At 50.4% G+C, this 22264-nt stretch overlaps 1 protein-coding gene across 2 annotated transcripts; it reads right to left on the reverse strand.

Annotated features, from left to right (window-relative positions):
* Window positions 1-208: 208 nt before the first annotated feature.
* Window positions 209-12571, reverse strand: ADISSP (adipose secreted signaling protein). 2 transcript variants are annotated; one of them, XM_017680095.3, is made up of 6 exons: window positions 12420-12571; window positions 6114-6234; window positions 4615-4763; window positions 2060-2198; window positions 1107-1232; window positions 209-870 (listed from the first exon to the last, which is right to left on the reverse strand). In XM_017680095.3, exons 2-6 carry the CDS (start codon window positions 6160-6162, stop codon window positions 770-772), a joined length of 564 nt encoding a protein of 187 aa, XP_017535584.1. In that variant the 5' UTR covers window positions 6163-6234; window positions 12420-12571; the 3' UTR covers window positions 209-769. The 2 variants fall into 2 exon arrangements, with proteins under 2 accessions (XP_017535584.1, XP_017535587.1); XM_017680098.3 differs by having other exon boundaries at window positions 1107-1229; window positions 12420-12569.
* Window positions 12572-22264: the final 9693 nt, after the last annotated feature.

Below are 22264 nucleotides of genomic sequence, written 5' to 3' on the forward strand. Positions count from 1 at the left end.
CTGGCCTGAGCAGGCTCCTCCCCAACCAAACTGTCCTGACAACTCTTTCCAGGCCTGAAATACCGGTGCTGGGGCCAAGTGCTGTAATACCATTAAGTGCTCTGCCTCCTAAAAGAATGAGTTTAGCAAAAACTGTTCCTTAGCCCATCTGTGAAGGACTGGGCATTCTCAGGGCCCTGGAGAACAAAAATCCCACTGGCCTCTCGTATCCATTGAAAGTTTTTATTTATTTAGCATTTTATCCCAACCAGTTGTTTAAAAACCAAGTAACACAGACCTGGGGGCAGGGGTTGGGAACTGCACCTCCCTCCTACTCACCATGGACAGCAGTGGGAAAGAGGGAGGTGACTAAAGCGAGAGGGCAGCAGCAGTAACGGGGAGACAACATCACAGAGCCAGCGCCCCTCCTCTCTCCTCTCCCCGGGCCCTGGCTGGAGCTCCTATGGCTTGGGGTGGGGGGTGGGTAGAACCCACCTCAGGCACTCCCCCTCCCCTCCTCAGACAGCCTCCTTGGGGACTCAACCCATTTCTTCCGGCAGGAGACTGAGGCACACGGAGAGGAGAAAGTGGGAGAGGGAGACACAGGAGAGGCAGGGAGGTGGCAGGTGAAGGCAGAGGTAAGAGGCATGGGCGAGGCCCCAGCTTGAGGCCCCTAGACACTCTACCCCCATGCCCAGAGAGGTGAGGAAGCCACACCATCACACAGCATTTGGGGAGATGAGGTGGGGTTTAAGGCTGAGGGGCCCCGAGGCAGGCGGGGGCACGGGCCTCAGTCGAAGCCATGCCAGTCGCTGTGCTCCGAGTCGTATTCTAGCTCAGCACCCACACACTTGACACCATCCAGCAGCATGGGTGTGCCGTGGTGTCGGTCTGCAAGGTGGACAGCATGTCAGTATGCCAGGCGGGACCCTGGCTCCACCCACTCCAAGGGGATGCTCTGACTTCCCTCCAGGCTCTGCTAGGGGATGGGGAGACAAGCACATGCCAAGGAGGCTGGGAGCCCCAGGACAGTGCAAGGACCTCTCTTTCGGATGGAAGGAGGGAAAACCATTGCAGCCAAGCTAGCACCTCCTCCCCGCAGCCAAGTCCACGCCTCTCGCTCTCACCCATGACTCGTGCCTGCACCATCACACGAACACAGATGCCAGTGCCACCTTCACAGGCCAGCAGCATCTCCTCCTTGAGGACACCCTCCTTGTGTGCTGAGTACTCACACTTGACGCTGTAACCTGCTGGGGTGATCGGCACCCCTGAGGCCTCCCACCCCCAGCACTCACAAGCCCCCACCCACCACCATGACTGGCCACCTCCTCTGAAAAAGCAAGGACAGCACAGCACCCATCCTCCCCGGCTGGCACACAGGCCTCTGAACTGCTCATTCCTCAGTGAGCCCCATGGGCCTTCAGTCTATGGGCAAACCTGTCAAGGCTCCAAGGGCCAGACTCAGGCTTCCAGAAGGAAGGCCTGCTGATTCCCAAAAAGGCAGGCAGGGGAAAGGGTGATGGGAAAAGGGCAGGCTTTGAGCAGATCAGGTGGCAACAGGCAAAGGCCTGAACGAGCTTGCTCAGTCCACTCAAGGGCAAGGTCATGAGGAGATGGGGGACATGAAACTGAAGCTGGGGCTTCAGCACATCATGAAACTGATACCCTAGCCTCTGCAGGGTGTGGGGGGCAAAGCTGACAGGGTAGAAGTGGCCCAAAACCCAGGATTGGTGGGTGCTGGGAGGTAGCTGCCCAGGGTTCCTAAGACTCAGGCAGGTTTTTCTTGAGGGGCAGGTGGGAGGGAGGGCAGAGGCCCAGAGCCAGTTCCTCAGTGACTCCACCATCCCACTGAGGTAACTATCAGGTGATGGGCAGACACAGTGTGAGCCTAGGGACTGTCCTGGGAGTAGGCCTGGGGCATGGGACCTGCCAAGCCTCCATACTGCAAGCCCATAAAGAGGCATCATGTTCCCTAGCTCCTGAGCTGCCCATCCACCCTGGATGGGGAAAGGGAGTGCTTATGCTCCCATGCGCTCACTCCCACTCACACCCAGGCCTCGCAGGAGAGGGGACACACCTTCCGGGACTGGCACGACGCTGAGGAGCTTGAGGTGCAGGCTGGGGACAGGTGCCTCCCGGACGTCTTTGCTCAGCCTGTGCACTGGGGGCAGAGTGAAGGTAATCTCGTACCTGTGCAGGATCTTCAGGAAGCCAACCTGCAGCAGGAAGGGTGGAGGAAGGAGGCACCTTCACTCACAGCCCCGCCAAGACCCGCTTGGTCATGCCATCAGTGATCCTATGGCCCCTACCCCTGCTTCCTTGGGGATCCCAGTGGGGCGTAACTCCCTCCCCCACTCCAACTGGCCCACACCCCAAGCCCGGTGGCTTCAGGCCCTTCCGCTGAGGACCTCATCCCCACAGCTCTGTCAGCATACTCTTCAGCATGTCTCACAGGCCCCTAGCTCCTGGTGACCCATTTTATAGACAAGGAAATGGAAGCCAGGAAACACCTGGCTGGAGACTACTGTCTGGTCAGGGTTAAGTTCTCCTTAGACCTCTTGGTCATTCCTGCCATGCATGACGCACAGCAAGGCATGTATCACTGCCCACAAGGGAGGCTCAAAGTTCCACAGTGCAGGCCATCCCGCAGCACCTATCCACAACCAAGAGTCCAGGGTCATGGCAACTGGTTCTCCTCCAGGCACTCGTGGAGACACTGGGCAACACAGATTGCATGGGTTAAGAGATGGGATGGAATTAGAAGGACAGTAGACAAGCTGTGTCTGTCCAGAGCTGGCCCACAGGCCTAGCACCAGTCACTGAACTTGGGCTCCTGCCTGCCCTTCTGGCACCTGAACACAATGCCTGCCTGCCCACCCAAAGGCTCACTGAGCCCAGTGGCCCCAACTCACGGCCCAAGCAATTGCTGTTGTTCATACATTGCTTGGCAACTGATGCCCTCTGGGTCAGATGCCATCCTTGGAAACTCCATTGTGTGATGGGTCACAAGCCAGAGTGTCTGCTGAGTGGGGAGGCTGACCAGAGTGCCAGTCCAGAAGGGGCAGGGCTGTGTGCTATACCCACAGCTCACATGCACACTTATTCTCCTGCCTGTTTTGGGCTGGATGGCCCTGTCCCTGGGGGCCTGTTGGGACTGGCTGCATGGAGCACTTAAGTCTTTCAATGGCTGATGTCAGTGCATGACAGTGTGGCTCCCACATTCTGCAGGGGGAGGGCCTACCTCTCAAAAGGGCTGTCTGGTTGTAACTGCCAGCAGTGACACTGTGACCCAGCTGTACCACTTGCAGAATTTTCCAGGAAAATAAGAGATGTACAAAAAAATGCTCACCACTACCCTGTTTATAATAGGTAAAAAAAAAAATTCAAACAACTGGAACACCAGCAATAGGGAACCAGCTAAATCCATGATGATACACATAATGAATACCAGGCAGTTGTAAAATCTTGTGGAAAATTATTTACTGACACAGGCGGGAGACTCTTCACAATGAAAGCAAGCAAAAAACAGTGGGTGCACTGTGAGACCAGCTTTTTGTTTTTGGAAACAAAGCTAAAAAAGAGCTGGAATGATACACTTCCAAAAATGTAACCATGGTTATTTCTGGATAGGATGATTGTAAGTGCTTTTAGATTTCTTTATAGTTTCCTCTATCTTCTAAATTTTCTCTAATAGACATGAATGGATTTTACAGTGGGAAGTGGGGGCAGAGGGAGCTAGTTGTATAAGTTTTGGTTCATTATGTTTCTTCCCTAGGGAAGCTGTCAGCTGTAAGAGAAAGAGCAAGGATTTTAGAGTTGGCAGAAATGGGTACAAATCTAGACTCTCCTCAAGGTGGTCTCAACGAACCAGATTTCTGCCTCCCTCCGGCCCCACATATTCCTGCTCAACTTTGAGCACTGGTTTCTTGCCCAACCTGAGGGCCTCATTCTTGGTTTCCCCTCAGTTCACCCTTCTACAGACTTCCTCCCGCCCCTCCAAAGTGGATGTAGGGCCCCACAATGTCCCAGCAGTTGGAGGAACCACACTGGAGGGCCTGTGAAGTGTGACCACTAAAGGGGTAGGTGCTCCACCAAGCAAAAAACACTGCTTGGGGGTGATAAGTAAATACTACAAGAGCCTAAATCAGCCAGAGGTTTGACAAAGAAAGGTAAATAAAGTTACACTTGTTATCAGCATAATTAGCCTCATACCTCTGTGACATACACACATTCTTCCATTTCATTCTGCACCAACTTTGTGGGGTAGGAATTGTCTTCATTTCAGAGAAGGGAAACCAAGGCCATGTGCCCAAGGCCAGAAGGCCAGAGGAGCAGGCCTGGACCTAAACCCAGGCCTGTGGCAACATAAGCCTTAAGACCCTTTCACTGCTGTTTTGGGCTGATGCCAATGATAATGGCTCCACTCACCTTGTTCAAGTAACATTCTCATTCTCACAGAGATCTGACCACTTCCCATTTTACGGATGTGGTAACCAAGGCACAGAAAGAGACAGAGACATGCCTATAGAGCCAGCTTTCGGGGAGATGGGAGGCATCAGCCCGGGAAGCCAGGGAGCGCTGGGGAGGAGGTAAAGAGAGTAAGGTCGGTGATGGAGGGAGGTGTGCACGTACCTTGACCAGAAAGCTGCTGTCACTCTCCTGGGTGACCATGACCACTGAGTCATGCAGCTTCTCCTCAAAGTGGACATGGCCCTGGCCCTGGAGGCCTTCTGCATCGTGGCCTGATGCAAAGCGGATACTCCGGACTCTGGGCTTGTTGCCTAGGAAGAGAGTGGGAGAGGGCTCCAGGGGCTGGAAACTGCCCCCTTTCACCCTCTGCAACTGCCCCTGACATCACTCAGCACTCACTGGCTGGGCTCCTTTTGGGGCTAGGCCACATCCTACAGGACATGGGATCATGAGGCTTGAGACCCCTACAATCCCAGTCCCCCACAAAATACCCACCCTGAGAATGGGTGTGGGGGATTCAGGGGTTGGCTAACATGAGCCCTCACTTGGACAGGAGGAGGCTGATGCCACAGACAGGAAGAGACTGTTGCTCAGACTCTCACCGAGCCCCAGGCCATGCAGGACTCAGCCCCAGGCCTCCGGACACCCTGCCCAGTGCTCTCCTTCATGGAGCCAAGCTCTTCATCTCTGGGACCTTCTCCTGCGAGTCTATCAGTACCCAGGGCCCCAGCCTGTTCCTTCTGATGACTCCAACCTCAGAGGGGAAGGGGACAGGACAGGACCAGGAATGGGAATGGGCTCTATGGGACCTTCCTGCGGGTGGGAGAAACAAAGGGACCCAGAACTGCACTGAGCCACCCAGGAGAGCTGTAGCTGCCTCTAAGCATCACCACTGGTCACTGGCAAGAAAGACGGAAGAACCCAGGGGAGCCTCTCAGACGCCTCCGACATGCCCTTTCCTCTGCTTAACTCCCAGCAAGGCCTCGGCTCTCCCTAGCAGGTCAGAGTCTCTAGGCCAGGAGGTGGGAGTTGAGACAGGCAGGGTAATGGGAGCTGGGCTACGAGCCTGTGCTGGATGAAGCCCATCTTCCCAAGAGCAAGACCCCAGTTCTCTCTGGTCCCCACATGCCCTGGGCCTCCCAAGAGTCCTTCTGGTGGGAGGGCCTGGGCCAGCCCTGGCCTGCACTCTTGAACACTCAGCAGAAGCCCAGGTGGACCAGCCTGGCACTTCTGTGTTCCCTGCTGAGCCCCTCAGAACGGACCCTCAAATCTTACCAGGCCTGCCTTGCCACTGTGAGCCACTCTGGACTCTAAATGAAACCCAAATTTCCTACCAACCTCATCAGCCTCAGTGCTCACCCCAAGCCACTCATGCCCAACCCCCACAGTGAAACCAGGGAGGCTGGAACATGAGGACCTGAGGGCACACACCTCCACAGACCAGCACACCAAGGAGCCAGCAGGGGTCCCCAGGTTCCCTGCTAGGGCTTGGGTGAGCCCCAGGATCTGGCACAAACACTGGTATAATTACGGATGTACTTCATACTCCTGTTCAGACACACACACAGAGTCGACACAGGCCCCACATGCGTCAATGCCCCCTTGCAGAAGGGCCCACAGGAAGACCCATGCACACCCAGCCAGGCCAGGAAGGCACTCACCCTTGTTGGCTGCAGCCATGGACGCCCTCCCTGCCACGGGGTGAGACATGCAGCTCCTGCTGGACACTGCCACACACACAAGCCTAGCAGGCTCCCATGCTCCAGGAACACCAGCAGGAGCCTGAAGGGGGGGAGAGTGGGGAGGGCATTGGTCAGTGCCACCCATGGCCCTTGGCTGGGGGAGAGCAGAGATCTCCCTTTAGGAAGGACCCAAACCCCACTGCTCCCAGCAGCTCAAGTGGTAGCTGCATCCTCTAGTTCAAGGGCTTCTACCCCCAAGCCCCCACATTCACCAAGAGCCCTCACCCCCTGCCTGACACACCACTGAGCCAGTCTGGCCAGCATGTGCTGAGCTTCAGTTTCTGTGTGCCAGAGCTCCATCACAGGATGCTCGTGCCCCAGCCCACCTGAGGCTGGCAGGAAGGGCAACCTGGAAAGGAAGAGGTATTACCAGCACTTTTCAGGGGCCAGCTCTGGTGCTGGTGACCCCAAAGTAGCTGTACCCTCCTAGAAAAGGGGCCACATTATTTGGGTCACAAACCCAGCATGGCTGAGTGCAGGTCAAAGTCAAGAGGGCACTCGGAGGGCAGCAAGAATGGGGGCCCACATAAGATAAACACGGCCTTGGGGCTTTCCTCCGGCTGATGGGTGAGGGCCACATTCAGAACAGATGCCCATGGAGGGGTTGCCCCCATAGGATCCCACCCACCATTAGGACTCGGGCCTGATTCTCAGTCTGGCCTCCCAGCTCAGCTCCCCAAGGGCAGCCTCAGGGCAGGGCCAGAAGAAAGGACTCCCAGGAAACCTGTGTGAACAGTTTGGCCTCCCATGGTGCTGAGCTGGGACAATGTAAGCATCAAAAAGAATAATGAGAGCAACTGATGGAAACAGATGGAACACATAAAATTGGAGCACTCAGAAAATACAAAAAAGAGAAAGCAAAACAAAGAAACCCCAACCTTCATTTGTCAGCACTGATGGGGAGTAGTACCCTAACTCTTTACTCTAAAAACTAGCATTGAAGAGAAATAATTTGGCCTGTTTCTTGGCCTTTGCTAAAACCAAATTACCCTGGTGGTTAAAGGAAAGCTCTTCCTTACTGAAAATTTCTCACTGTGAATAACAAAGGAATGATCAAATGCCAAGTAATTCTGCAAACCCTCCCCCAAAGAAACAAACGCTGGGGGCACATCAGTGGGTGCTGCAAACCAGGAGGGCAAAGGTTGGCAAAAGCAGATGCTCACAGGCACCCAAGTGTCATCAACAGATGACCTGGGGTTCTTAAGGGAAATGACAGACTTCTGCAGTGGAGGGATGTGCCATCAGCTGGTCACGCACTGGCCCATCTCCCCTTACTCACAGTGGGATGACCTGACACCATTATATGAGGTAGCATGAAATCACAGGATCACAAGGCGGGTTCCGATCAAAACAGCTAACCTGGATCGAATCAGGCCCTTAGCTCCAACTTCCCGCCTGCTGAAAACCCAGGTTAGTGGGACACCCTCAAGGACTCCATGAGAAAGCAGTGCAACAAACCCAGAAGGCAGGATATTCTACAGGACAACTGACCCGGTTCTTCGTTTTGTTTTTTTCCCAAACTGCAAGAAGGAAACTAAAGGGGAGGTTGTCCAGATAGGGGAAGGGCAAACTACATCCTGAGGTAGGGACTGGGTGCAGGTCAGGGCTGGGGCGCACCTGTTTTTCTAAAATTTTATTGGAATACAACTGCACTCATTTGTTTAGATTTGTTGTCTAAAACTGCTTTTGCCCTAAAGCAAAACTACTTTGCGTAATTGCAACAGGGACCACATAGCCTGCAAAGTCTAAAATATTTACTATCTGGCCCCTCACAGAAAAAGTCTGCCAACGCTGTTCTGATTAATACACAAAGAGACCAGAAAGGCAGACACTCTACGGGACAACTGACCTGGTTTTTTCCACCACATCAGCTGCAGGAAGACAAGTCAATGGGGTAAGGAGTTCTAACTATATAAAGAAGACAATTGAGGGGGATATTGGGAAGATTGACTGGAACTGGATCTTAGATAACATTAAGAAATGAGAGCTGATGTTATTATGTAAAATAATAGAATTACATTATGTAGGGAAGAATCCTTATTTTTCAGAGATACACAGGTATTTAGAAACAAGTGACTATGAATGACCGTGGCTAGTCCAGAGAATGAAGAGAAACCATGGAGTGGCCTCATAGACGGGGGCTGGGCCTGTTAAAGGCATGACCTTGAGGTCCCTCTAGTGCCAGCTGCCCTAAGAGAAGGCCTCACCTCCCTCCCCACTTCCCAATGTAAGAGAAGCCCCCCAGGCTCAAGCTGTGCCTCTTGGGCAGGGCAAACAGCTTGAGTACCAGGAGCCTCCTGGTAGAAGGCCTAGGAAGATGCAGAGAAGGAGGAGGCTTGGGCCTCAAGAATGCAGGAGTGGCCAGGGCAGGAACAGCCCCAGGCCAACACCTATCCCTCTCCAACCCCCCAGCCCCAGGAGCAGGGAGAGGAACCATGCGCCTGCTCAGCTCTGGCCAGTGCCACTCTGGGTCAGTCCCAGAAGAGCAGCCCTCAGCACTATAATACTCAGTTGGCCCTTGAAGAGGCCTAACCCCACCCACTCCAGGCACCCCCTGAAGCTGTGGACTCAGAACTTATGAGAAATAGCCAAGTGTAAGGGTACCAGGCTCTCTTCCTACCTAGCACAAAGGCTGCTCCAGCTACACACACCTCATGGGGGAATGACAGCCCAAAAAAAACATGGTCCCCCCCTTCTCCCCCAGGACACTTCCTGGAAGCCAGAGTGAACCTGCTAACCAGTGGATGGGGAGTAAAGGCTCCTGGGGACTCCACAAAACATCTGACCTAGTACATGCAGGCCCCACTACCTGTCTCCCCAACAACCCATTGCCTCTTGCCCACACCCGCCCTTGCCAAGGCCATCCCCTCTGCCGTGAACAGTCCTGTCCCCCATCTGTACCTCAGCCTGGGTCTCAACCTGAGAATCTTTTTTTAGGGTAGCACAACCCCACCCCAGTATAGGACTGAAGATCTTTGAAAAAGATCCCCTTTCTCACTTCTGGGATCATCTGATATCTATGTCCTCCACCTTACAAGAGCAGTGACTGTTTTTGCCAAACCCTGTGTCCCCAGAACCTGGAGCAGCCATGTTCAGTTTGTATTTGTTAAATGAATGAATGACCAAACCAAGGGGAGCCCAATCATGGGCCTTGGCTGGGCCCTCTAGGCAGATGTGGCAATCAGGGCCAGGGCCAGAGGCTCTCAGAAAGAGGAACTCCCCACCGCACTCTCTTAGCCAACCCCTGCCCTGGCGGGCACTCCCCTCCCCCATCTTAGAGTGTGGCTGTCCACTGGGCATGCTTCTAGCCTTGCCACAATCCCCTGGTTGCCTGCCCCTACCTGCCTTGAGATGGAAAGCCCACTGAGGGCAGGACCCACATCTCATGCACTGGCCAGAGCTCAGTATGGAACAAGTATTCAGGCACAGCATGCCTGTAACCCTTGGACAGTGAGAAGAGAGTGGGGAAGCAAGTGACTTCACGGGCTCAGAGGAGGCTGGAAAAAGCAAGCCTCCTTTCACAGCAGAGAGCCCTGCAAGTCACTGTTCCCTGGGAGCCAGAATCTCATCCACTCACAGTTCTTCATCAGAAGTGAGAGGAAAGGGCATAAGGCCTCCCACACTACCCAAGTCCTGAGCATGGCCCAAACCACACAGCACCCCAGAGGCAGCAGGGACATAGTCAAGAGTGTGGGCTCCGGAGCCCAGCAGTGCTGGCTCAAACTCAGGCTGCACGGGCAAGTCACTTCATGGCTCTGTGCCTCAGTTTCCTCATCTGTAACACAGGAATAAGCCATGGCCTCTTCCTCAGAGGGCATGGTTCAACTGGCACCTGAAACTGTGTGACAGTGCTCCTCACTCCACCCCCACCTTTGCAAAAGCAAACTCCCAGAGGCCTGGTTTCTGAAACCAGTAATTTTGGGGCAGCTCTGGCAGCCAACATGCTTCAGGCTGATGCTGGAACAGCCCCCAGGGTGGTCCCGGGAACTCCAGCCTTCTCAGAAAACAGCTCAGTGGTTGAGGTGCCCTGCCAGCCCCTGTCTTTCCCCTCCTCCACTCCCAGGCCAGTCAGGTCCCCAAGGACTACAGAGAGCAGACTGCTGGGAGCCCACTGTCTCAATCAGCCAGCGGGACTCACGAGGAGGATGTGAAGAATGTACGTCCTGGAAATGCCCCAACCCCAGTGGAAAAATGACACACACACCCCCAGATGGGCTGTCAACAGGCCATGGGTGGTGCCATGAATAGCCACAGGATGGGGAGGGCTGGAAAGATGCAACAAGGGCCTTGGGGGGCTTCTGGGCTGTTGGTAACTCTTGAAATTGGGAGAACCTTTTCTCTGGGAGACAGAGCTGCCAGCTCACGTTCCTCTCAGCTTTAGAGAGAAGGCTGCTTTGAGATTACCCTCCCAGTACAGGGCTCAGCCAAGCCCAGAGGAACCTCTGGCATGAGAAGCAAGCCCAGGGGCATGGCAAGTGGGCAGACAGGTGGGCAGATGGGCATTACACAGGATCCCAGAGTTCTCAGCCCACTAGACTGCTGCCCCATGGGGTGCTAGCTGCTACTATAGGTTGTCCCATGCTAAGGCCCAAGGCTCCAAACTGGAGGGAGGGCCAAAAACGGTCTGTCCATAGCAAAGTGGAGCTCCAGAAGCTACCACCCTCTCGCCCTCTACCTCACAGCTGCACTCCCACACCACCCCTCTGCTCCAGAGGCAGCCCCCAAATCCCAGGCAACACAGAGCCAGCCCCACCTTGTCCCTCACTTTGTGGCTATTTGGACCTCATTTTTCATCCATTCCTCAATCCTCTTTCTAAACTTGTCCAAGGACTTTTAAGCCAGGAACTCCACAACCTTCCACCCTCCCTACCTCCCCTTACCCCCAGCCCAGGGCTCAGTCCTGGCTTATACTCAGTCCAGTAGAAACACCATTCAGCCTCTCATTAAAGCTCAAACTTGTAAAAGCAGCACCCACTGAGAACACACTGACCTGCTGACTCCAGAACCGGACATAGGACACACAATAGAGGGCCCACATACCTAGAACAAGGCCTGGAAATGCAAGGCTGGACATCAGGTGTGATTGTAGCAGCTTTATCTCAACTTAGTCTGCATGTGACTCCATTTCCTCCTGCCTCCAACAGGTTAAGGGTGCAAGGATAAGTATGGGTGTTCTCTGTCTCACAAATGGGTGGAGCAGGGGAACTGAGGCAGGGACCCTTATCCCATACCCTCCTATTTCCCCAAGTATTGCCACCCTGCTCTGCTCAGCATCCCCTCCCTCAACTCCTTCACACCCCAAGCGAGGGTGCTTAGACCCTTCTAGTCTCCAGACTGCCTGCCCCACCCAGCTTGCACCTTGGAGGCTCCACAAAGTGGAGCAGGTCCAGGAGTGACAACTGCCCCTGACCTTATTCAACTCCCTGGGCAGATAAACACCCTATCCCAACTTCCCAATGCCAAGATTCAAAAGGAAAGGCAACCCAAAGCCTCCCTTCCCAGTCCAGTAGGGCTCCTGCTCACTAACAAGAACACTGGTCCAGAACCTAAATCGAACCCCTCCTGCTTGGGGACAACGAGGAGGTTTTGACCAAGCCCCGAGAGGCACAAGGGGCCTTGGCTGTGGGACCCTGCATCCTCTCCTGCCTCCATCCCCGTGGGTGTGGCGCTCCCATCCCCGCCCCAGTCTCATCTTCTGGAGGGATAGATGAAGTTGGACGCCACTCCACACTACAGCCTTCTCGGACTGACAGGTGGCGGCTTTGTGCCTTAGAGATAATCCTGTGCCTTCCCCACCCTCACCTCCGCTGACGCAGAAGTCTCAGCAGCCCGCACTCGTTGACATCACTGCCCTCCTCCCTGAGGGTGCCGAGGCACCAGAGGATCAGAGAGGCTATCTGTCCAAGGCCACACAGCAAGATGGTGACAATAGCGGAGGGGAGAGGTGCTGACGGCGCTGACCCCATTACGCCCCCGCCGTCACTGTGTCATCCGTGCCCCCGACAGCGTGCCCGGAAAACACCACAGCTCCACCAACTGTCACCTGCGGCCCCGGGACCTGACATCTCTCCACCTCAGGTGCCAGGAGCCCTCCCGGGCCGGGCCCAGACAGCGAAGCCGTCGCCCCAGCCCAGTGGGGTCCCAGGCACCGACTGCTTAGGACGGAGTCTCAGCCGGGAGGTGACCTGGGTGAATGGGACAGAACCATGGAGGGAAGAGTCTCACCGTGCGGGGCACACCCTGAGGCCGGGCCCGACACGGATGACCGCGGCAGCGGCGGTGACGGTCACGGCGGCAGCGGGGGCTCAACGCCGAACACGGGGAAGGACCCCGCGCCGCAGCCGCAGCCGTTCGCCCCACGGGCACGCCCACGCCTCCGCCTATTGGCCACCCGAGAAGGGTGGGGCGAGCATACTTCGGACCAATGAGCGGACGCCAGAGAACCGCCAACAGTCGTTGCGCCACTGCATCACGTGCAGGAGGCTCTGCGACTGCGCCATGAGAGATCTCGTGATGAGGACCCGCGAGCTCTCGCGATGAAGGTAAACCCAGGCGGCTGGCCCTGGCTAGGGGCCAACGCAGAGCAGAAGGGAGAACAGGAAGGCAGAGTAGGCCCCGTTTGCGTCCTCCTTCAGCTGTGGAGTTTGCACCTCCCGCCCCAGTACTCCCCGAGGCCCAGGGATAGGTGGGGCACCTGCAGGTCCCCTTTCTCCCTAAGTTGCCAGTCATGCATCAGCGGGCGATGCAGGCATCGCTAGGTCCTGTCCAGGAGCGGAGGAACCCTCCGTCCTTCCCACTCGGCGACCCCCGGGTTTTGGCCTCTTCCCCTTTCATTGCATCCCCGTCTCGGAAGAAGCACTTACACGCGGACTTCAGGCGGACCAGGATAAACATAAGAACAAAGAAAGCGCACGGGGTGGGGGTTGGGAGAACCTGTGCCGGCGCCCCCGGTCTCCATGGAGGCGGTTGCCATGGCAGCGGGGTGCGCCTAAGCTCAGCGCCCTGGGGGTGGGATGTGGGCTCCTGCATACAGCTAGGGAGCGAAGAGTGTGGCCCGCATAAAAATAGGAATTCTAGCCGCAGTTCTTGCTGGGCCTTGATCAACAACCCCTTCCCCGCGCCACTTTGCTGGCCGGGACAGGGTCTCTAAAGTGCAGGCGAGGAGCTGTCCAGTAGCATGCGGCTCGGCGCCCTCCTAACAATGTAACTAGCGGGAAGATGGCATGGTGCAGCCTAGGACCACCTTTCTTTCAGAAATACCTGGGTCACTGCCTTCGGGTAGCCCCTAAGACTCCTACACTTCGCTGGATCCCTGTGGCCCCTAACCTGTCGTCTGGTCTCTGGTTTGCACGCTGTTGGCAAATCAATCTTCCTGAGCCATTGTTTCCATTGTACCCCTGCTCCAAAGCCCTGCGTGCTCAGGACTTTATCCAGCAAAGCTTCACAAACCTTTTAGCAGCATTTTGGGTGATTCACGCACACTGTGGTGTTTAAGATGCTGCCCTCCAGAGCAGGCACGAGAGAGATCCACATTCTGTTCCCAGCCCATCCCCTCCTGCCAGATGCTTTCTCACTACCCAACCCCAATATTACATGTGCCCTGATAATGCTCCCTCCAAAATGTATTCCCATGTCTATTCTTCAAGGTCTGAAGTGAGCAGACAGTGGGCCCAAGGCTGGCTGCAGATGAATTTTATTCTAATTCTGCTTCTTCTCCCTCTTCCTCTTTCTTCTTTTCCTTCTCTTTGCACTATCAGAAGATCTAACAACATGGGCTCACATTCAAGCCTGGCACCAAAGACTGGCACATCAATTTGCTATACTCCCCACCAGTTCCTATTTTATCACATTTATCTTACCTTCTGGGTCTGTGCAGACCTATGATTTCATGATAACCTCCTTATGCTACCTTCCCACCTGGAATGCCCCTCCGCCTTTCCTATCATGGGCAAAACTCACCCTCTCTCCAAGACAAGGTTAAGGTCTGCCTTCTTACTGTCTTTCTAGCCAACTTCTCAAAACCATCCCTGGTGTGGGCTCTTTCAAACACGGACTAGTTGCTAACTATGCACTGCCTCGGGCTATTTCCTAATTGTCAACGCCCTTTCAACGATTTTTTACCAAGTATATATAATGGCAAGTTACTGTGTTAGGCTCTGGAGTTAAATGCACTCACAGTTTAGGGTGGCAGGCACACCACACAAAAAGACCTGTGGCCTCCTATCCCTACCAGGCACTCCACACACTCCCAGGGACTGAGCCAGATGACTGGCCAACTGGGAGGGCCTGCAATGTAGAGCTGCCTGTGCCTGAGGATACTCAAGGCCACAGTAAGTGCAGATGGTTCCAGAAAGCCTCCAGGAGGAAATGAGACTCTTCATGCCAGGAGGAAGTCAGGGTGGATGGCACATGACTGTCCATGCAGCACAATAGGTCTGTGGACCCAGAAGGATATCAGAGTGGTTCCCAAACCCTGAGACTTCTGGAGTCCAGCAAATGACCTTACTGGATGGAGCCAGATGACTGAGGGAAGCCACAGGCAACCTGGAGATGGGGGCAATATGGGGAGGAATTAGGAACAACTTCAGGTTAGGAGAACAGATTGAGCACTTGTAAAACATTCATTCACTCCAGCTCTAAACACATGGTATGCTAAACTCTATTAATTTGTAATAAAAATTAAACAATTTATTGGAAAAGTGTTTGGCAGTATCTAGTAAAGCTGATAAAACGCCAACCCTATGACCCAGGAACTCCACTTCATTTTACATCAAGACGTATACAGATGTTCGTGGCAACACCATTAGTTAATAGTCCCAAACTGGAAATAGAATGAATAAGTAATCCTACTATTGATGCCGGGCTTATTGTTCACAAAGCCAAGGAATGAGCTTCACAAACACTCAAGGTAGGAGAGCAAGGTACAGGCTTTTACTTAGAGATAAAGTGAAAGGACAGAGCTCCCAGCTCACGCCAGGAGGGGACAAGAGAGTCCGGGGTAGTGTGTTGTCTAGGGAGTTTATAGGTAGTTGAGGATTTGGGGGAACTGAGGGCTTAGGGTGTGGACTTGTACCACCTGCCCTGCCCTCAAGGTGGGCTGGGTTGTTGTCTGTTAGCTAGGGCTGTTTACAGTGAAGTCATGGGTTATGCTGAGATACCCTTGTGGAACACTCAAACATTCCAGGCCAAGTTGCTCCTGGCCTTTTGACCTTTAACTGATCTCACTGAAGATCTCTATATTCCTAGTCTGGTATCTTTACCCTAAGAATTAGTGTGACCTTGACTTTGCATAATGCTTAACAGTTTCAATAGGAACTTCTTTACCCATTGTTACATTGCTCTGAGTGTAAATATTCCGCCCTGCTTCACCCCCCAACCCAGGCCCTCACCCTACTCTTAACTACACCCACGGTCCCTGTCTCACTGTGTTCACGCAATGGTATATTATACAACACTGGTAAAGAACATCCCACTGAATACATGCAACAACATGAATGATTCTCACAGACAATACTGAGCAAAAATAGCCCAAAACAAAAAAACCATAAACTGTATTGTATATTATAATACATGTCCTGGTAAACAAATGTATGCATTTCTCTTCTTTATATATTGAGGAATGGAATTGCTGGAACACACTTGTGGTGACTGTAAGATAAATTTTAGCTGAAATAAGCAGGCGACGAGAGGCAACAAAGGGCCAGACAGTTTATTTGAGCACAATTCCCGGGCAGGTGATGTTCCCCAGTCTGCGGAAATGGAGGCTGGAGAAGTTGCACTCAGCAGGGCAGGCAGTGAGTTTTTAAGGAAGGTAGGGGGAGGCAGAGCTTAGATTTACAGCGGTACGAGGATTGGCTAGCTCAAGGCACATTTTTCAGGTTGGGAGGGGGCAGCAGCCGGGGACTTTGGCACGTCATCAGTGTCCAACGTGCTCACCCCTCCCTCCGGTGCCAACCTTACATTCCAGCCTTTTGGTCATAATGGGCGACGATTCAATTTGGCTACTTCTGGCTGACAAGGGGCATCGTAGGGGGGAGGGGTTCTTAGCATGTAGTTACATTGCTCTGACTGCAAACATCGTGCTCTGCCTTTTCTAGAGGCTCTCACCCCATCCCACTCCATCTAAGTCCACAGTTCCCATCTCATTTTCTCTTCTACAGATAGAGACTCTAGCTGCTGCTAGGGAAAAGGGGCAACGACTGCTCTGGCTGCTTCATGCTGAGAGAGGGTGCAGCTAGGTTTCTATCACTGGTCAGTTGAGAGGGCTTCGGAAGGTTGGCACTTCTATTCTGGAAGGACAAACTTGAGATTAAGAATGCATGACTGAATATGAGAACTAGAATATGAAGAGTCTAACTGAGAATCATAGCCAGGTATCATGGGGAAACTAGAATTCTGGATCGAGTTTACATCTCAATGACTAGTATTAGGATTTAGTATAGATAAGACTGCATTATTGAAACAATACTTTTCTCTAAAATCACCCTCATTTTTATTAGAAGTAGCTAGATTAAGAAAATAATTAACAGTTGGCTTGATTATTTGCATAAATGCAGCAAGAAGAGTAATTGATTACATGGGATTTTTAAATGTGCTTTGCTGGAACTTTTTGTAAGGAATTTCAGATTGAACTTTTAAAGGCCTCTCAAGGCCAGACAGCCATGCCAGACTTGCCATCAGGTTGTGCCTGCAGTACCTGTAGATTTGGGTGAATTCCTCTCTTTTTGAGGTTTCTAAGACATTCCTGAGGTTCCTGCATCTGCCAGGAAGTGACCTTCCTTACTCACCTGGTAAGGCTGCTGGGAACTCTGTAAGCAAGGTACCAGGCCAGTTCTTCTAAGGGGCTTTGTTGGCTTTATAAAGTCAATCTTAGTTCCTTAAAGCTGTCTGTTCATATCTGAGTTTACACACGTGTCTCTCAGGTATGACGTTCCAGTCAAAGCCTTGGCAATATAACCAGTGTCTTTAATTGGTTCTCTTACAAGGAAAGTAGATTCTTATTGAACTTGTGCAAATAAACATGCTGCCATGAAATATAAAAATAGTCACTGAGAGTTTTTAAGTTCTGGAGGGATCAGGTAGAGAGAAAGATAAAGTTTCAATTCTGCTTATAAAGGTATTGTCATTTACAAAACTGTTGTCAGTCAGCTTAAGAGAAAAAGCTTTAAACACTTTATCAGCAACATTTGAAACAAAAGGTCACAAAATCGTATCTCTTACTTTACTTAATCTTATGTAACCAATACCTGTTCGGCTGAAATCTAGTTCTTTACTAGTTTAGGAATAATAAAACAGTGACTATAAATGACAAAAGGCTTACAAATGACAATGGTTAAAGATCTGATGAGAGCTTACTGTAAGACAGTTGTCATAAGGAAATTTGGATATTTCTGTAACACAAAATATTCAGTAACAAAGTTTAGCATCATTCCTTTTGACAGTGCTTTCTAGATAAATATTTATCAGATAAATAAGCCAAATTAGCCAAATATTTTCTCCAATGAGAAAAAAATTCCTCTGATATGTTCCAGGGGCCCTCTGGAAAACATCAGGGTTAACTAGAGGTAAAAGCACCTTTTTGCAATTTTTCAACATTAAGAGCAGACTAACAGTTTAAGAAAACTTTGTCTTTTTAACTGAAAACAAAATTCTAATTTTTCTGTGTACTTGATATCAAGACTCACTTGCTTTAATTTCACATAGCATGACTATATCAGTTTTTCTACAAGCTTTCTACAACTTTCTCTTTACATTCAGTGTTCTCCCCCTTTAAATAAATAGCTGTACTTTAGAACAATTACTTTTTTTTACCCTCAACAAAACGAATTTCCACTCTTTATACTTTCTCTTATTAAAACACACATCTTTAGCATACAGAAATATTTTCCTTATTATATTAAGTAGTTTTCATTAGCACTTAAGACTATTACTTTAACTTTCAGTAAACACTGAAAAATAGGCCACTGTAAACTATTACATTAGCATTCTTCAGATTGATACATCTATGAACGTATATTATCATTTTTGGAAATATGCTTTACAGCACAATTTCTCATTAGGCACAAAATATGTCTATATAGCTTAGCAAACTTTAAGAATTTTGGTTATTACAAAAATTCTCAGGCTGTTTGCATATATATACACTGTTATACATTAATACAGTATTATTATTAAGATGTTTATTGCTACACTTGTTTACTTATTTTTAGCAACCATGCTAGATTACTTACAAAACTTTTACTAAACATTAGACAAAGTCAAGATTTTCTTTAAGCATCTTCTTGAAATGTTTAACAGATAACATCAACTTAAATGACTAAGTAAACTTTGGTAGCTGATAACTATAAGGACATGTCTGTTTCAGTTAAACTTAAATTAGCACTAATGCTTAATATTTTTTATTAGATTTTCTGGAAGTTTTAGAATGCCCAATTTTCACAAGCACTTGTTTTTAAATCAATTTTTATTAATACCATCCGGAGGTAGGAAAATATTTTTCATTTACACACTTAGACACACAAACATACAAATTGAGACATAATTACTAGTTAGCAACACTCTTCATATAAAAACATATACACAGACAGACAAACTGATATAAAGATTTGAGTTACTGATATTTAATTGCTTTCTTTCTTTTTTAGCTTCTTGTCCGTGGCTTCCGGAACCGGAGGGTGGGAGGAGCCTGTTTCAGTTGGGGAAGAGGGCAGTGAAGGTGGAAGGAGAGGGGAGGAGGTGGTGCAGCCACCGGAAGAGGAGAGAAGCAGGAAGGTGGCATGGCTGGCAACAAAGGACTTGAAGCTGGCAGCGATGCGGGGAAGGACAAAGAACTTAAAGATGGTGGCACAGAGGGGTGGGGGTAGCAAGCTGAGAGAGATGAGAGACTAAGGTTCTCCGGTGGATCTGAAAAGGAAGAAGTACTGGGCAGAGTAAGAGGCTGACAGTCTTTAACTGGAGATCGGGCCAGGAGAACCTGAGTTGTTGAACACTTAACATAAAGGTCTGGGTGGGAGCACAAAGTCTAAAAAGCCTGCACATATGGGATTTCACCCCACTCTCCACTCTGGTGGCAATAATTAGTCAAGTCGGTGAGGAGGCCAAAATTGAAAGTTCCCTCAGGGGGCCATCAAGATTGATTGTCCAAGGGATACCTGAGGCCTGGCCTCAGAGCAAAAAAAGACTAGCTTCCATTTGTGAACTTCTCAGGACAAATATAGAGTAGCCAAATTAGAAATGAGACACCGCAATGGGGTCTGAGCCTCTGCTTTTGAGGGCTGGTTCCCCATGTTTGTGTCACTCTTCCAACTAATCTCGCTGAGATGGGCTCCCAGCATCCCAAGCGTGCCAAGTCAGGGGAGACGGCCTGGGAGCCTGGGTTAGGGACGTCTCTCACACCACAGGGCCAGGGGTGGGCCGGATGCCCACCGAGGGTGGGCCGAGTGCCTTAACATGGACATAGTTACGATTTCGAACGGACCAGGTGAAACAGAGTTAGGAAGGGAGACAGACCGGGAAAAACTGAGGGACTCACCAGAAAATAGTCCACGCAGCAGAGAGCAGGCTGAGGTCCCAGGTCGGGGAAGGAGGGGGCAGGGCCGCTGATGGCCTGTCGGGGCTGCACGCTCACGCTCTTTCCCAGGTTTTGGCACCAAATGTAAGATAAATTCTAGCTGAAATAAGCAGGTGACGAGAGGCAACAAAGGGCTAGGCAGTTTATTTGAGCTCAATTCCCAGGCAATGTTCCCCAGTCTACGGAAATGGAGGCTGGGGAAGTCGCACTCAGCAGGGCAGGCAGCGAGTTTTTAAATAAGGTAGGGGGAGGCAGAGCTTAGATTTACAGCAGCACAAGGATTGGCTAGTCTAAAGCACATTTTTCAGGTTGGGAGGGGGCAACAGCTGGGGACTTTGGCACGCCATCAGTGTCCGACGTGCTCACTCCTCCTTACAGTGCCTCCAACCTTACAGTGACTTTATAATGTGTCAACTTAGCTATAGTGAACTGTATTTCCCAGAATGAACTTCCACCTAGGTTTCCAATTAGGGTGGGCCACAGCAGACGTTTTTGCCTGAGATTTGGAGGGTGGAAGAAAAGCAGTGATTATACTGGTTTTTACACTTCCAAGGTCTAGACAGGATCTTTGTAGCCCCTGCACTTCATTGCTGATCTTCTGGCTCGTCTAATTGATATGGGGTAGCAGCCAGGCCTGCAGCTGCTCCACAGTCCCTGGATCCTCCTCAGGCTTCTCTGACTCCTGCACCAGATAACAAAGGGCACCAGCTTCCAACACCTGCAGGACACCCACATCATCAAGTTTGGTGGCAGTGGGAACTGACATGAGTTCCAGTTGGTCCTCAAGCGTTCTAGCTTAGGATCATGGATTCCAGCTTGTCCTTTCTCTCCCTACTTTATATACATCTTCCCTTCCCAGCTCCTGACCTGTGGACTTTAAGCTCCAGCATCAGATACAGAAAAATAGCCTTACAAAGGCTGCTTAATAGTTATCCAAAGTTGAATCCCTGTAACAAATCCTTTCTGCTTCTCTGACTGAACCCTGATACAACAGCATAGGTATATGTATTTAATTGCATGTGAAACTGCCAAACTGTTTTCTGAAACGGTTGTACTCACGCTCCCATCAGCAGAGTATGAGGGTGCCAGTTGCTTCACATACTCATCAATATAAAAGTTAATTCCATAAAAACACAATAGTGCAGACCAAAGCAGAATAGCAAGATTATCTTCAATCTCTGCTATGAACCATGCCATTGCGGAGGACAATTTCACAATATCTATAAAGTTTACAAATGCATATATTCTCTGACCCACAACCCCAGTTCTATCATGCAGATACCTTGCACACAATACTAAATTATGAGTGTATGAGGTTATTGTTGCATTATTGTTTTTAATAACAAAAGGTTAGAAACAACTCACATGTGTATAAATACAGGACTGATTAAATAAATTTGTTACAGACAATAGAATTTGATACAGCTTTAACAACAGAGGAAGTTTTCAAGTTACTGACATGGAAAAATCTTGTACTAATCAAAGTTCTCCAGAGAAACAGATCCAATGAGGGAAAGAGATTTATTATAAGGAATTAGCTCACGTGATTATGGAAGCTGGCAAGTTGCAAGATCTGTAGGATGAGTCAGCAAGCTGGAGATCCAGGAGAGTTGATGGTTTGGTTCCAGTCTAAAGGCTGGCAGTCTCAAGACACAGGAAGAGTCAATGTTTCAAAGGCAGGGAAAAAAAAAAGCCAGTTCAAAGGCCATCAGGCAGGATAAATTCCCTCTTATTCAAGCTAGCCCTTTTATTCTATTCAGGCCTTCAACTGGCTGGATGAGGCCCATCCACACTACAGAGAGCAATCTGTTTTACTCAGTCTATCCATTTAAATGTTAACCTCATCCAAGAACACCCTCACAGAAACACCCAGAATAAAGTTTGACCAAATACCTGGGCACCCTATGGCCTAGTCAAGTTGGCACATAACACTAACCATCACATATCTACAAGGGATCTCGTTGAGAAGAAGAACAAGATGCTGACCAGAGTGAGTAGTATGCTTCCCCTCTGTGTTTAAAAAAGAAAAAAGAGAAGCAAGATAGCAATAAGTGTGCATATTTGCTTGTATTCACCTAAAGACACTGGAAAAATACAGAAAAACTAAAAATTATCTATTGAAGGTGTGTGGGGACCAAGGAGACTTCGTGGGTTTTTAAATTATTCCATTATATGCGTTTGATCTATTTAAAACATTAAGGAACAAAAAATTTTAAGTACTGTTTTATATTCCATCTCCCCTTCTAGGATTGTGAACACAGGGGGGGAGAAATTTTTATACACATCTTTGTGTCCCTGTCATTGAGTACATAGTAGACAATAAACATTTGAGGAATCAATGAATGGATGAACCAGATGAAACCAGATTCAGTGTGGATCAAATAGGGGAGAAGGGTACAGGGAGCAGCAGGGGAGAAATATGGCAGTGGCTGTCAGAAGGGAAGTTTGGGGAACAAGGAAGATATTTAAAGAAGAGTTACAGAATTATAATGTGTAATAC

Source organism: Manis javanica, chromosome 5 (genome assembly GCF_040802235.1).
Source record: "Manis javanica isolate MJ-LG chromosome 5, MJ_LKY, whole genome shotgun sequence".
NCBI lineage: Eukaryota > Metazoa > Chordata > Mammalia > Pholidota > Manidae > Manis > Manis javanica.